This window comes from Acanthochromis polyacanthus, chromosome 2 (genome assembly GCF_021347895.1).
Source record: "Acanthochromis polyacanthus isolate Apoly-LR-REF ecotype Palm Island chromosome 2, KAUST_Apoly_ChrSc, whole genome shotgun sequence".
In the NCBI taxonomy this organism is placed as follows: Eukaryota; Metazoa; Chordata; class Actinopteri; family Pomacentridae; genus Acanthochromis; species Acanthochromis polyacanthus.
Window position 1 is genome coordinate 16,941,253 of NC_067114.1, and position 13,135 is coordinate 16,954,387.

The 13,135-nt window shown below is 40.6% G+C and overlaps 1 protein-coding gene across 3 annotated transcripts in view; it reads right to left on the bottom strand.

Annotated features, from left to right (window-relative positions):
- Nucleotides 1–2,380: 2,380 nt before the first annotated feature.
- Nucleotides 2,381–13,135, bottom strand: part of LOC110961228 (frizzled-3-like) — a 34,950-nt gene continuing 24,195 nt past the window's right edge. For 2 of the 3 annotated variants that reach the window (XM_022208763.2, XM_022208764.2), the window contains exons 6-11: nt 12,828–13,127; nt 12,302–12,553; nt 7,840–7,988; nt 7,222–7,336; nt 5,975–6,138; nt 2,381–5,903 (exon numbers count right to left, since the gene is read on the bottom strand). In XM_022208763.2, the coding sequence (XP_022064455.1) occupies nt 5,681–5,903; nt 5,975–6,138; nt 7,222–7,336; nt 7,840–7,988; nt 12,302–12,553; nt 12,828–13,127 (1,203 nt within the window). In that variant the 3' untranslated portion in view covers nt 2,381–5,680. The remainder of the gene's footprint in view (nt 5,904–5,974; nt 6,139–7,221; nt 7,337–7,839; nt 7,989–12,301; nt 12,554–12,827; nt 13,128–13,135) is intronic. The other variant, XM_022208765.2, reaches the window with a different exon arrangement.

Genomic DNA, 13,135 nt, shown 5'->3' on the forward strand with positions numbered 1-13,135 from the left:
TGACATGCTAAACTATAACGTTTTTGAGCAACATGCTATACTATTACGTTTTTCAAGCAACAGGCTATACTATGACGTTTTTTGAGCGACATGCTAAACTACGACGTAAGAGCGACATGCTATAGCATGACGTCTTTTGGACGACAGGCTAAACTATGACGTTTTCTGAGCGACATGCTAAACTATGACATTTTTTGGACGACATGCTGGACTGTGACGTTCTTTGAGCGACAGGCTAAACTATGACTTTTTTGGATGACATGCTATAGTATGACTTTTTTGAGTGACATACAATATGCTATGACGATTTTGAGCCACAGGCTATACTATGATGTTTTTAGAGTGACATGTTATACTATGACATTTTTTGGATGACGTGCTAAACTATGACATTTTTTGAGCGGCATGCTCAACTACGATGTTGTAAGAGCGACACGCTAAACTATGACATTTTTTGAGCGCCAGGCTAAACTATGACATTTTTTGAGCGACATGCTATACTATGACGTTTTCTGAGCAACATGCTAAACTATGACATTTTTTCATGACATGCTAGACTATGACGTTTTTAGAGCAACATCCTATACTATGTTTTTGAGCGACAGGCTATGCTATGATGTTTTTAGAGTGACATGCTATACTATGACATTTTTTGGACGACATGCTGGACTGAGACGTTTTTTGAGCCACAGGCTAAACTATGATGCTTTTTGGATGACATGCTATACTATGACATTTTTTGGATGACGTGCTAAATTATGACATTTTTTGAGCGACATGCTCAACTACGACGTAAGAGCGACATGCTAAACTATGACGGTTTTTGAGCGACATGCTATTTACTATGACATTTTTGAATGACATGCTTATAGTATGACTTTTTTGGACGACATGCTATACCATGAGGTTTCTTGAGAGACATGCTACAGTAGGACGTCTTTTGGATGACAGGCTATACTATAACGTTTTTTGAGCGACATGCTAAACTATGACATTGTTTGGACGACATGCTGGAGTGTGACGTTTTTTGTTTGACATGCTAAACTATAACGTTTCTGAGCGACAGGCTATAATATGACGTTTTGAGAGTAACATGCTATACTTTGATGTTTTTGCGCAGCAGGCTATGCTATGATGTTTTTTGACAACATGCTATACTATGACGTTTTTTGAGGGACATTCAAAACTTACATTTTTTGATACCATGAGGTTTTTTGTATGACAGCTTATACTATGACGGTTTTTTGAGCGACATGCTATACTACGACGTTGTAAGAGCGACATGCTAAACTATGACGTTTTTTGAGAGACATGCTATACCATGATGTTTTTTGGACGACATGCTATACTATGACAGTTTTTTGAGCAACATGCTAAACTACGACATTTTTTTGACGACATGCTATACTATGACACTTTTTGGATGACATGCTATAGTATGACTTTTTTGAGCGACATGCTAAACTATGACCTTTTTTGGATTTTTATCTCAGTTGACTCAGGCGAAGGCAGGGGACACCCTGGACAGGTCGCCAGTCTGTCACAGGGCTACATATACAGATAAACAATCACACTCACACCTATGGGCAATTAAGGATAATTAATTAACCTCAGCATATTTTTGGACTGTGAGAGGAAGCCGGAGTGCCTGGAGAAAACCCACGCATGCACAGAGAGAACATGCAAACGCCATGCAGAAAGATCCCAGGCCGGGATTTGAACCGCGGATCTTCTTGCTGCAAGGCGAAAGTGTTAACCACTATGCGACTGTGTAGCCCGGAGAAGAGACTATTTTAAACTTATTTTTATACAGAATTTATTTAAAGATTAGGACTTGTTTTCTTGAGGAAAACTGTGTAACAGTGTACATTAGTTACACAAAAATGATTTATTTGGTCTTTGTAGCCTCATATAGCACCTGTGTACATTCAAAGCAGAGTATTCAAATATCAAGTACTTAATCCCTTCTTCTTACTGCAGATGTGTTAAGTTATTCTGCCAGATGTTTAATGGAGGTCACTTGACTCAGCTGATTTTTTTTATTTTATTTCTGAAAGTTTCATTTTTTTTTTTTTAGTAAAAGAGACAACATTCAGATGATTGAACCTCTCACTATCTCCAGGGGCTGGTTTCACAAAAACAGATTTTGATTTATATTTGATCAGACAAAATTTAGTCAGGTGTCTAAATTTCTCTCCTGCAAAAAGCTGTTTAGCTATTTATTGTCTTAATTAGGTTTCAGCTTAAAAAACAAAACAAAAAAAGCAGAGTGTGACAGTACCAAAAAAGAGAACAGAGCAGTAAAGAAATTGCAACCACAGTGAGTCTTACAAAATGCCCTTTCATTGTTCGATGCAGAATGTTATTAGTAAACCACAAGTGAAGAACCATGTTTTCCTTTATTTTGTCACAGAGCATTTCCTAGGAAACACATCGAAGTCTGACCGGAAATTACAGTATAGGCTTAAAATAAGTCAGTGTTTTAAAAAACTGTCGTTCATGCATTTGACTAACCTAACTGTACAGACCAGTCTAAAGGATCTTTGTTAAACCGACCCCTGCAGGTGTGGTGGCAACATCAGTCAGCAAGAATCCGTCTGCAAGTATGTATTCACAGAAAACAAAAAGTGAAGTCTATAAAAAATTTATTAGACTGCAGGTACAAGAAGTACAGCTTCAAACTGCAAATAAATTAAAAGGCAAATACAAGTCAAGTTTCAAAATTCACAATATTATTACGCTTTTTGAACCATCGTTGAAAATGTGTCATACTTTCAAGCTACTGTCATTCACTTTGAAACAGCATCACAACATGACATCAAAGTAGTAAGGGGAGCTCTTGTCTTCAAGTTTCACTGTGACAGACTAATATTGAAGATCTCACAAGAATGAGATATCTAACAGCTGAAAAAGGACAAAGTTCCTCTTTCATTGTATTGAGTTAAACGATGTAGCATCGACCACAGAATGTCTCTTTGTTACGTCCAATTTAGAGGTAAAAAGCACAACGGTTAACGTTTGTAAGCAGTCACGACTTGCAAGAGTACAGACAGTTGCTGTAGGTCCAAAAAAATATTAGCGTGGGCACATGAACAGGAGGAGAGGCAGAAGGCAGATATGAGGCAGATTAGTCATCACACAGTACAGAAAATCTACAGTATGTACAACAGATATGCAGGCAGACAAGTTGACAGAAGGTAGCCGGTCATGGGAAACTGAAGTGGAAACAAGTAACAGCAGACAGGAGGAGAGAGGCAGCAGTGAAAGGCAGAGTTAGCTTGACCCGAGGGGAGGTAGACCGGAAAAGTACAAAGCCAACTGTGGGACGACGGACAGCCAGCTACAGATATTCTACTGTTAAATCATACACTAGTTGAGATTCTTCAGAAATAAGCACCGATATTTGTACTGAAGTGATTGTATGGATGGACTTCATGCCTGTTTTTTAGTAACTTTCCAAAAAGCACCCAGTAATGTGTGTGCAGGAACTGAGAAGGCTGAGGTTACAGGCGAGGTAGGTTAAAATTGGGTTTTGAGGGATTGCAGAACGGAACACAAGGTTTAGAAAAACATTTACAATACACACTTCTTGTAACATTTACTTAACAAGTGTAACATAAATGTCAGAGAGCATAAAAAGCACAATGGCTGAATGTTTTTTCTCTGCAGTTTGAGTGCTAATTAGGAAAGAACGATTCAACAATATCTGACTGAACAATGCAATTAATAAATCCCAAAGGCTGCAGTTTAGCATACATGTCATGATGTGTATCTGACTCAGAGCATAAAAATTCATGCCGTCCTCTTTGTATTACAGTTAAATACTGGATTGACAAAATTATATCGCAAATCACATTTCCTTTATATATTTTCCTCAAATCGTTCAGCCCTCCTGCCAAATGTCTGCTCCTCTTTAGGAGAATTTGCCTTCCAGGTCTGAAGAACACAAACACACATGATCACTGAGCCTGTACAGTAGCAGTATAAGTACATATAAAGTACATGGGTGAATACTACATAAGAAAAAAAGCATTTCCTCTCCCAAAGAAATGTGACAATGTCAGAGCAGAAGCACTGTTTCCATTTGAAACTTCTATGCAGCCATGAGGTTTGAATGCAGTGATGGATACCTGAATTTGTTACAATACTCTTGTTGTCAGTTGACATTTATCTGTTCTCTTATTCTAAATGTGAACAGAGCGTGTCATATGTTATACAGATTTTAAAGCTGTGAGGCAAATTGTAGACTCTGACCTGACTATTCTGTTAATTCTTAAGATTTTACTACAAAACATTGAACATGCAGTGGTTGAGTAAACTGGTATTTTGTTTGTTTCTAAAGCTGCCTCGTCTTTCTTTGAGCTAAAGCCTCTGTGCAGAAGGGTCAGTGCTAAAACGGTTTTCAGATGAGCTGGAATTAATGTCTATGCATGCAAGTAAGTGCACAGAAATGATTCCAGATCATTTCACATCAGCGTGTCTGTATTAAATCACTTTCTCTGTGACTCTCAAACAACCCTTTAACATTCGGGTTGTGCTAGTGTTCATCTTTCAGCTCCCTCCATCAGCTCAAGGGAGGAATTAAAGTTTAAAACATATCACCTCTGATGTCTCCATTTTTCACACACACACACACACACACACACACACACACACACACACACACACACACACACACACACACACACACACACACACACACACACACACACACACACACACACACACACACACACACACACACACACACACACACACACACACACACACACACACACACACACACACACACACACACACACACACACGCGCTTTCAGCAGCAGACAGACAATTTTCACAGTATAAAAATATTTCACTTAACCACAGAGAGGTCCACGATTTCACGCTAGGCCCGTATTTGTCGGTCTCTGATGCCACGCAAAAATAAGCATCACTAAGAGCTGCAGTCCAGAACAAACAAAGGTTGGAAATAAACAAGTCTATGGTCGAGACTGAAATAAGTCAAGTTTCATGTGAGACATTACCAAGATAGACAAGCTATGTAAGATTGTTACAAAAACAGTACTGGGCAGTGTTCACATATTCAACAATATCCATGTAGGTCCTGCTCAATTAGCAAAAAATGCCATCATCATTTGGATGATGCAACACTCAGGACCAAACTGCTGTCCAGCCTGCACACTGCTCGAATAAACAAAACGGAGCAGACCTGCAGGAAATGCATTCAATCTAAAACACACAAACTTCTCGTTACGCATTTTGTCAGTCTTTTTCTTGTCCAGTGCTAGTTTAGATTTCCTCATCTTTCCCTGATTAATGTCTTGAAGTGATGTCACCAAAAGTCTGACGAGGTGGATTTATTCATGTTGTCTCAGTCTGTCTGAGTCGAGCAATCAGGAGTAAACCCCTATTTAAATTGCAATAATGAAGTAAACAAACTTGTCCAGCTGACAGTGAAACTTCACTGACTGAACTGTGTTAGCATGTAGCCGCACTGCTCACACATGACCAGTAAGGAGCTAACACCGAAAATCCCCACCACAGCACTCACTGGTACATTCTCCTTTTTCAGAAAAGCAAACACACACTAAATGGCACGCTGTGTATCTGCTGAGGGCAAACCTTCCTTTATAAGGCAGCGTTCCTACAAAGATTTTCGTGTGGAGTTTGTGACACCTCTCAGGCGCTTGTGCCGTCATTCTCAGTGACTCGGCTGTCGCTGGCTGTGGTTCCGTGGGTGATGAGGGTAGGCGGAGCTTCTGACACGTCTCGCTGGCTGCTGTGCCTTGAGTGGCCGTCTATCTGATGGAGGCTGCTGTGTGTGGAGAGCGGGTGGTCGAGACGTGGCATGCTGCCATGGAAACTGCGGTCCTCTGTACCTCGGTAAACCATAGTGTCGCTCCTGAGGGAGGAGGAGAAAAATGAGACCGAGGGGAGACAGACAGATGGAGCGTTGTGGATTTGCTGCTGTACCTGTCGTCTCGGGAACGTCGCAGGCTGCCGTGGTAGCTGGCCTTGCTGTGGACGCTGCTGGCCTTACTCCTGGTAGAGGTGGGGTGTCCTTGGTGAGTCCTTACCGGCTCGTCAAGGTCGTCTACAACAGCCAAGTGGGTGGAGGAGGCATGGGTGGAGGTGCCCTAAAGAAGGATGAAAAGTCAGACATGTCATGATGGAATTTAATAACACTAATTGCAAAAGAAGAACTAGAAATTACACTTTTAGAGCAGGGCTTCAACACTGATCTAAATCACCCTGGTGATATGGATTTGCTTCTATCAGCAGACAGCTGCTTAGTAACTCTGACCCTTACAGATTCCACTGGTGTGTTACAATGCTATGCTGCAACCAAAAACTGTAAATCAGGGTTTCTGCAGAAATCAGCCAGTCAAATGTAATGCTTTTTAATGCCATTTTAATGCCCTACTGTAAAACTTTTAATGCCATGACCGTGAACTCAACAACTTACACAAGTTTGTTTTCTCATAAAAGATGATTTTTATATGGAAACTGTCCCTATATTTCACCATTTCTGAATCTGGAAACCACTCCTGACCACCCACAGGCTGTAGTTATTCTCTGAATTCCACGTTTTCTAGCCCTTTTTGCTGGTATGTGCATTTCCCCATTTCCCAGCTCTCCTCCACCTGGTCCAGCCTGCTGGCCACTTTAAAAGCATGCAGTTTTTGGCAATTGTACCCGACCGGCCGGAACAATTATCGCAATGCTTTGGCATGTTTATGCAGATGCACTTATTTGAAGAATCACAGTCTATAATTACATATAATTATCAAATATTTTTCTTGAAAACTGCAGAAAGAATTTTTAATGCCACTGAGAATCAAATTTAATGATTTTTTAATGCTATTTAAGGCCTTAATTTTCACAAAATCAATTTAATGACTTAATGCTTTTTATTGCCCTGCAGAAACCCTGTAAATGGAACAGTCCCACAATGAAATCTCCCCGTTTTGTTTTGCTGCAGTCCTAAACAGTAAATGCTCTGTAGGTGTAGCCAGTAAAAAGATAAATTCTACAACATCTATTCCTCGAACGATCCACATACTTTACATAGTCAGTGATGCCAGAGTCTTACTCTCTTCCCTGGAGATCCTGCTAATAGTGCTGCAAGAGCGATCGATTTTAACGCTACTCCTGCCTTCCCTTATTTAAATGACTGTTTGTGATGCTTATACATGTTACTTATGTGTTTGCAGTCCTACCTGAGTGGATGTCCCTCTGGACTTTCTAATAATGGGAGTGTTGGGTTCACGCAGCAGAGACTGGGCAAAGTCTGGTTGCTCTTGCAGCACTTGGCGAGACTCATTCACTCCACTGCTGCATTGAGAGATGGGTGAGGGAGGGCAGAGTGGGAGGATTAAGGAGAAGAGACAAGGGGAAGTTACAGGTAAACACGGGGCAGATCGAGAAAGAGGAGATTTGATAGTTAAAGGGGACGGCGGGGATGTGCATGGAGGAGTGCAAAAATAAAGATGGGGAGATGACAGAAACAGAACAACAGAAGAAGATCAGGCAGTGATGGTTAATGCGCTGTTATTGAGGGTGAGAGGTCACACGTGCGGAGGATACCCACATGTAACCATACAGACAAATACAGTAATGATTAAATGACCACTTGGTTCAACGACGAGCAAAAAAAAGAAAAAAAACCCATTTAGAATAAAATGAAAGTTAACAAGGCTCTGAAAAGAAATCAAACAGATTGATAAGCAGTATAGGTGCTGTAAACAACTTGGTTTAGGTCAGTGTCTTACAAAAAAAAAAATCTGTGCATGGAAGGCAAAAAGGAAAACAAGTAAAAATCAAGTGTCTCTTCTTACTCTTTGCGTCTGCGTCCATGCAGGAAGCTGGCCCATTCATAACAGGTCTTCTTACTGCCCACCCAGAAAACAGAGGGAATCCCCACCACCAACATCATCAGGTATTTGATCAGAAACAAAACCATGAGTGGCCTGCCGGTCTGCTCAACCTAAGAAAAACAGAAATATGACAGATTAACTACACAAGCATCCAGTGAACACAGGAATTATAAAAAAAAAACAGAGGCTTTTTAAAGTAACTGAAATGCAGAGGAGCAAGAGAGTTTATTATACTAAACTGCTTCTACACGTGTTTACTCATTATGGGCTCATTTTCACTGCAATATAAAGTCCTGCAACTCTATGGAAACAGCACAGCCATGACTAGCAGAAGAGAGAACACAAAAATGTTTTTGGCAGTGTAACAAATTTGTAATGTCATAAATAATAAAGAACAAGCAAAAAAAGCTGCCTTCTTACTCATTGACATCATTATGTTTAAAAATGATAAAAACATGTAATTGTAATGGAACATTTGCCCCAGTTGTTACCAAGAGAGAAATAAATTGGGACTCTATTATAGATGATGGATACTCCAAATAAAATTGACTCACTGATGGTTTCTCAGTTTTGCTGAGGAGAATTATTTAGTTTTTTTTTTTTTTTTTTTTTACAGAATTGGGTTCACCCAAATGGTGTATTTTAGCTAAAATTTTAAATGAGACAAATTGATTTTGATGAAATATGATTAGATTTGATAGATTTTCTCTAAAAATAAATGTGCAACGTCTTTTATGAGCGGCGCACATTTTTAATTGTAAAGACAACAGTCAGTTTTCATATAGTGGCCAGAAGCTTACTGTATGTCGTGATTGTGGTTAAGGATAATTTATTATTGCAGCCCTGCAGCTGAGCTAGCCAAATAAATAAACACAATATCATTTGATGCACTGATTTAAGCCATCTGTTTCACTGGGATGAGTAAGCACTGACATTGTTCATTTATTGTCTGGTGGCTTCTTTACCATCAAACAGTTCACCGGTTCAATATCTTCCTGTCTGCACCTACACTCTGATCTGGACCTCTACTTCTCAAACTCCTCTTTCCTCAGTTTTGGTTGAGGAACGTACTTCAGCTCAATAACTCGTTTTACACATCAGGCAGGAAAAGACTGGCAGAGCCACGGAAGAAATTAAAGTTACACTTTCTACCACTGTGGCTAATGCAGTACCTGCCTGTGCTGGTTAAAGCAACAACAAAACAGCTTAATAATCATCATTCACTCGCATGAATGCAACCATTCAACATTTTTCACTCGCACACTCTTAAAAAATGGTCGCAGTCTGGAGCCCTGCACTGAAACTACTTGCGCATTAAGCAGACTGAAAGTATTCAGTACTGACAAGTGTTTTAGTCCCGCCAGTCATTTTGAAGAATGGAAGAGGACAGGGGATTCTAGGAAAACCCAGCTGCTCCGGCAGCTGAACTGCAGTTGGGATAAAAAACAACAACTGCTTTCTTTACAGATGGACTTGAACTGTGATGTATCTCCCAGCAGAGGGCAGGAGTTTACAGTAGGTCTTAGTAAACGGTAACCAGAGCAGGTTTGAAGATGCTCTTTCAATTCATTGAACCCAAGTCTCCAAATTTTGTCCAAAGACACTGTGGATGCTTTGAAATTTTAACTGAACTTCACTGAGTTTATAATCATAAAAAGAAAGCAACTTCAGAGTGTGCAGTATGCATCGTCAAGAAATGGTTTCAACTTTCTGATTAATTGAAAATTAAACCTTAAGAAACCATTATGTGTACTGAAGTGTTTTGTGAACAAAGTATTACTTTTAGTTAAGATGGTTTTTCAAGAGCTGTATTTTGGCCATTAAAATGAAGAGGAAATCTTGGCAAACATCCTACTGACACACTATCTTGGCAATCATGGCATCTTCTGTAGCGACTCCTAGGGGAGGAGAACTTTTAGAAAGATTAGGTATGTCTTGGTTTGAGCAAAGCAAGGACCAGAACAATCGGCATGTATTAATTAGCTTAAGTCTGTCTCGCCCGGGCTGAGATTAAACGTCTCAGATTTAGGTCCTTAGATAAAAACCAGAAGCCTTGGGCCTTCAGTAAATTACCACCCATGAACACACACACAATGAAAGAAAGTCACTTGAACTTGAACAATGCCCATGGAATCTTCAATTATCCAAAAACGCGAAATTGTACCCTCTCGCTCACAAGCAAACATTTGCACGCAGAACCCCGCCTCAGGGCAAAGATCAAGTAACACATAGCAATATTGAAATTCCAGAGCTACAATAGGATGTAAAGGGGGTCTCTCTCACAGACATGCACAGCTACAGACATGGACACGTATGCTAACAAGTAACATAAGCTGCTGCACCTGCCTCCACACTCTCATACAGTGTGTCAGTCACAAATTAGCGGACATTTCTCTATTATGAAACCACTGTAACGGTGCTCCAATGTAATAATCATGGAGAATGGAAACATAAACAAATACTTCTGAAGAAAAGTTTCACATGTTTTATGTGTAAAATGCTTTCATCACCTTGTGTGTGTACTTGTGACAGGGAGAGATGGAGTATGTTTGTGCCTGCACTGTGCACATTTATCTGGTTATTAATTTAGTGCCAGACTGTGTAAAACACCACACTCCCACCACTCTTCATAACCGCTACAAAGCCCTCATAGAGTACAGGCAGCAGAGCATGACTGAGCAAGCCCTGGGAGAGAGAGCAGAGGGCTTGAAGGGGGAGACTGAAAGATGGAAGTGTGTGAAAACCAGCTGAAAGAGTGAGAGACAAAGAGCAAAACAAAAATGGCAGTGTGGGGTTGGTTAAGAGCGCTGCATTAGCTGAGCTAATGATGCATACTGCACTCTGGTCCCCTCCTCCACAAATACTTCCTCTTTCAGCTATACACACATCAAACTGCCAGCTCTCTCTTATAACAAACTCAGTCTTTAATCATATCATCATTTCAGTCTGATACCACCTAGGTGGGTGCTCTTTTGGTAGTTTCTTTCAGAGGTAACTTTACTGTAATTAAGTTCACCGATTAGATACGGGACATTTAACAGCAAAGGCAGGAACTTATCTGAAAGAGAAACTTTGAAGTGATTGCCATAATTGTCTGTTACCAACTATGATCAATGTTTAAAACATCTGAACTCACTAATTATACTCTGGCTTACTGCTTTTTTTTTTTCCTTTTCTTTTTTTTTTTTTTTTACAGTTGTCTGAAAACATCTTTCTGTAAAACTGCAGATATTATCAGTTTGAGTAAAATGAGGTGATAATCAGGAGATCTAAGCCATGTCTCCCTTTTGTCATCATGAAGCATGAGTTGGATGAGCTAATGGCCCTGGTGAGGAACTGAGGGGACTTCCATGAGTCTATTGTTGTGTGTTTCACAGAGACATGGCTGCAGGAATTGTACTTTGTTGTTACCTTCGAAGGTTTACAGACAGTTTTGATCTGACATGAATGGATCAAAATCTGGCAAGAGAGGAGGCGATGGGCTACCTGCTTCCATTTACAAAAAAAATAAAAATAGTGCCACCCATGACATTACAGTGACTGAACATCTCTGCTTCCCACATATTGTACTGTTAGCCATTGAGATATTTCAGCTCTAAAAGACACACCATCTTGGCTGCTATTTATATCTCTCCTTCTTCATCCTCCAGTCTTTTCTTGTATTCTTGTAAAATCTTGGAACTTTTAAAAATCTGAGCATATGATCACAAAGCATGCTACCTGTAGGTATTATTAAAGTATTTCTCACAACTAATGGATTCATATAAGCTAACTGTTGAATGGTCCCCAACCTTTCTGATCATCTGAATGACTGTGCTTCATTTCCCACTAGCAATTACATTTGGGAATATTTTGGAAGAAAACATCATGTTCACTTATTGGTTCTGATATGCTTCCTACTCTACACTCTCTCCTACACTCTCTCTTAAAGACAGAAGCTCTCTAAGTGATTTAAAGGGGAAAGACAGACACTGTATCCTCAAGAGTAAACACCTGAGTACTTTACACTAGCTAACTTTGGCAGTGTGGCAATCCACACTGCGTCTGAGTGAGTGAGATTCACAGAGCCGTGACAAGAATACAGCTGGATATCATGTCAGTGTATCTGTGTATTTGTTTCAGTGGAGAGCTGAGAAGACAGGCAGCCCCTGAGAAGTCATCCGTTTTCAGACAGATGGAAGAAGAACGTTGTTGATGAGCTACTCAACAGGCTTATTTATCCCATGATACCCGTGGAATTCAGAAAATGACCCAAGTATACAGTTACAGTACAACTGATGCTAACTTTTAAAGTTACTTATATTTGCGGCAGTGGTCTTCCTGAAGTATCACATTATTATATCACCTTTTAAAAATGACACATAATTCATCTTGCAAGTACAGCACCATCACATGGTTTATCAACCTGCCCCTCTCTCTTTACCTTGTATGGACAGGGGATGTGGTAGCGCCTGCAGTTCTCCTCCATCCACGTCGTCTCCCAAATGCTCCGGTAGGTGTGTTCATACATGTAGCACCCGATCACAGTCAACAAGGGGACCAGGTAGAGCACAGAGAACACTCCCATTCGGATCATGAACTTTACTAGTTTGGTCTGGTTTTCCTTCTCCAGTGGGATCTCCATACGCACACGGTTCAAAGCGACAATGCCCACTAAAAGCAGGGAGACGCCAACCTAAAGAAAGAAAGAAGAATGAGAAGTAAAGACTTGTTGACAGATCTCATGAGATTAAAATTAATGATTGCTTTTTAAAGAGCTGCATGACTGATAGGCAGACGGGCAAAAGATGTTCAACCATCCACCTATCATTTACTGATCTAACAATCTCTCCCACGTTTGTATCACTTCATCCACCCATTAATCTTTTCACCCATCCAATCATCCACCCATCCCACTCATCACTTCTTTCATACAGCCACCCACTCATTTATCTTCTGACTGTACTTACCGCCACATTGAGGCAGAGCGGTGCCAGAACAAACCACCTCAGGGCGTCTATGTCATACAGCCCTATGAAACACACTCCACTGATCCCATCTCCCTCAATTTTGTTCAGGGCCAACAGGGTGACAGTCAGGGCCCCTGGGAGGCCCCAGGCGACGGCATGAAAGAGGAGGGCTTTCTTCTCGATGGCCTCGCTGCCCCATTTAGGCACTGCGGCCAAGAACCAAGTGATTGTCAGAATGACCCACCACACACTGCCGGCCATGGTGAAGAAATACAGGACCATGAAGAACAGGGTGCATGCCTGAGAGA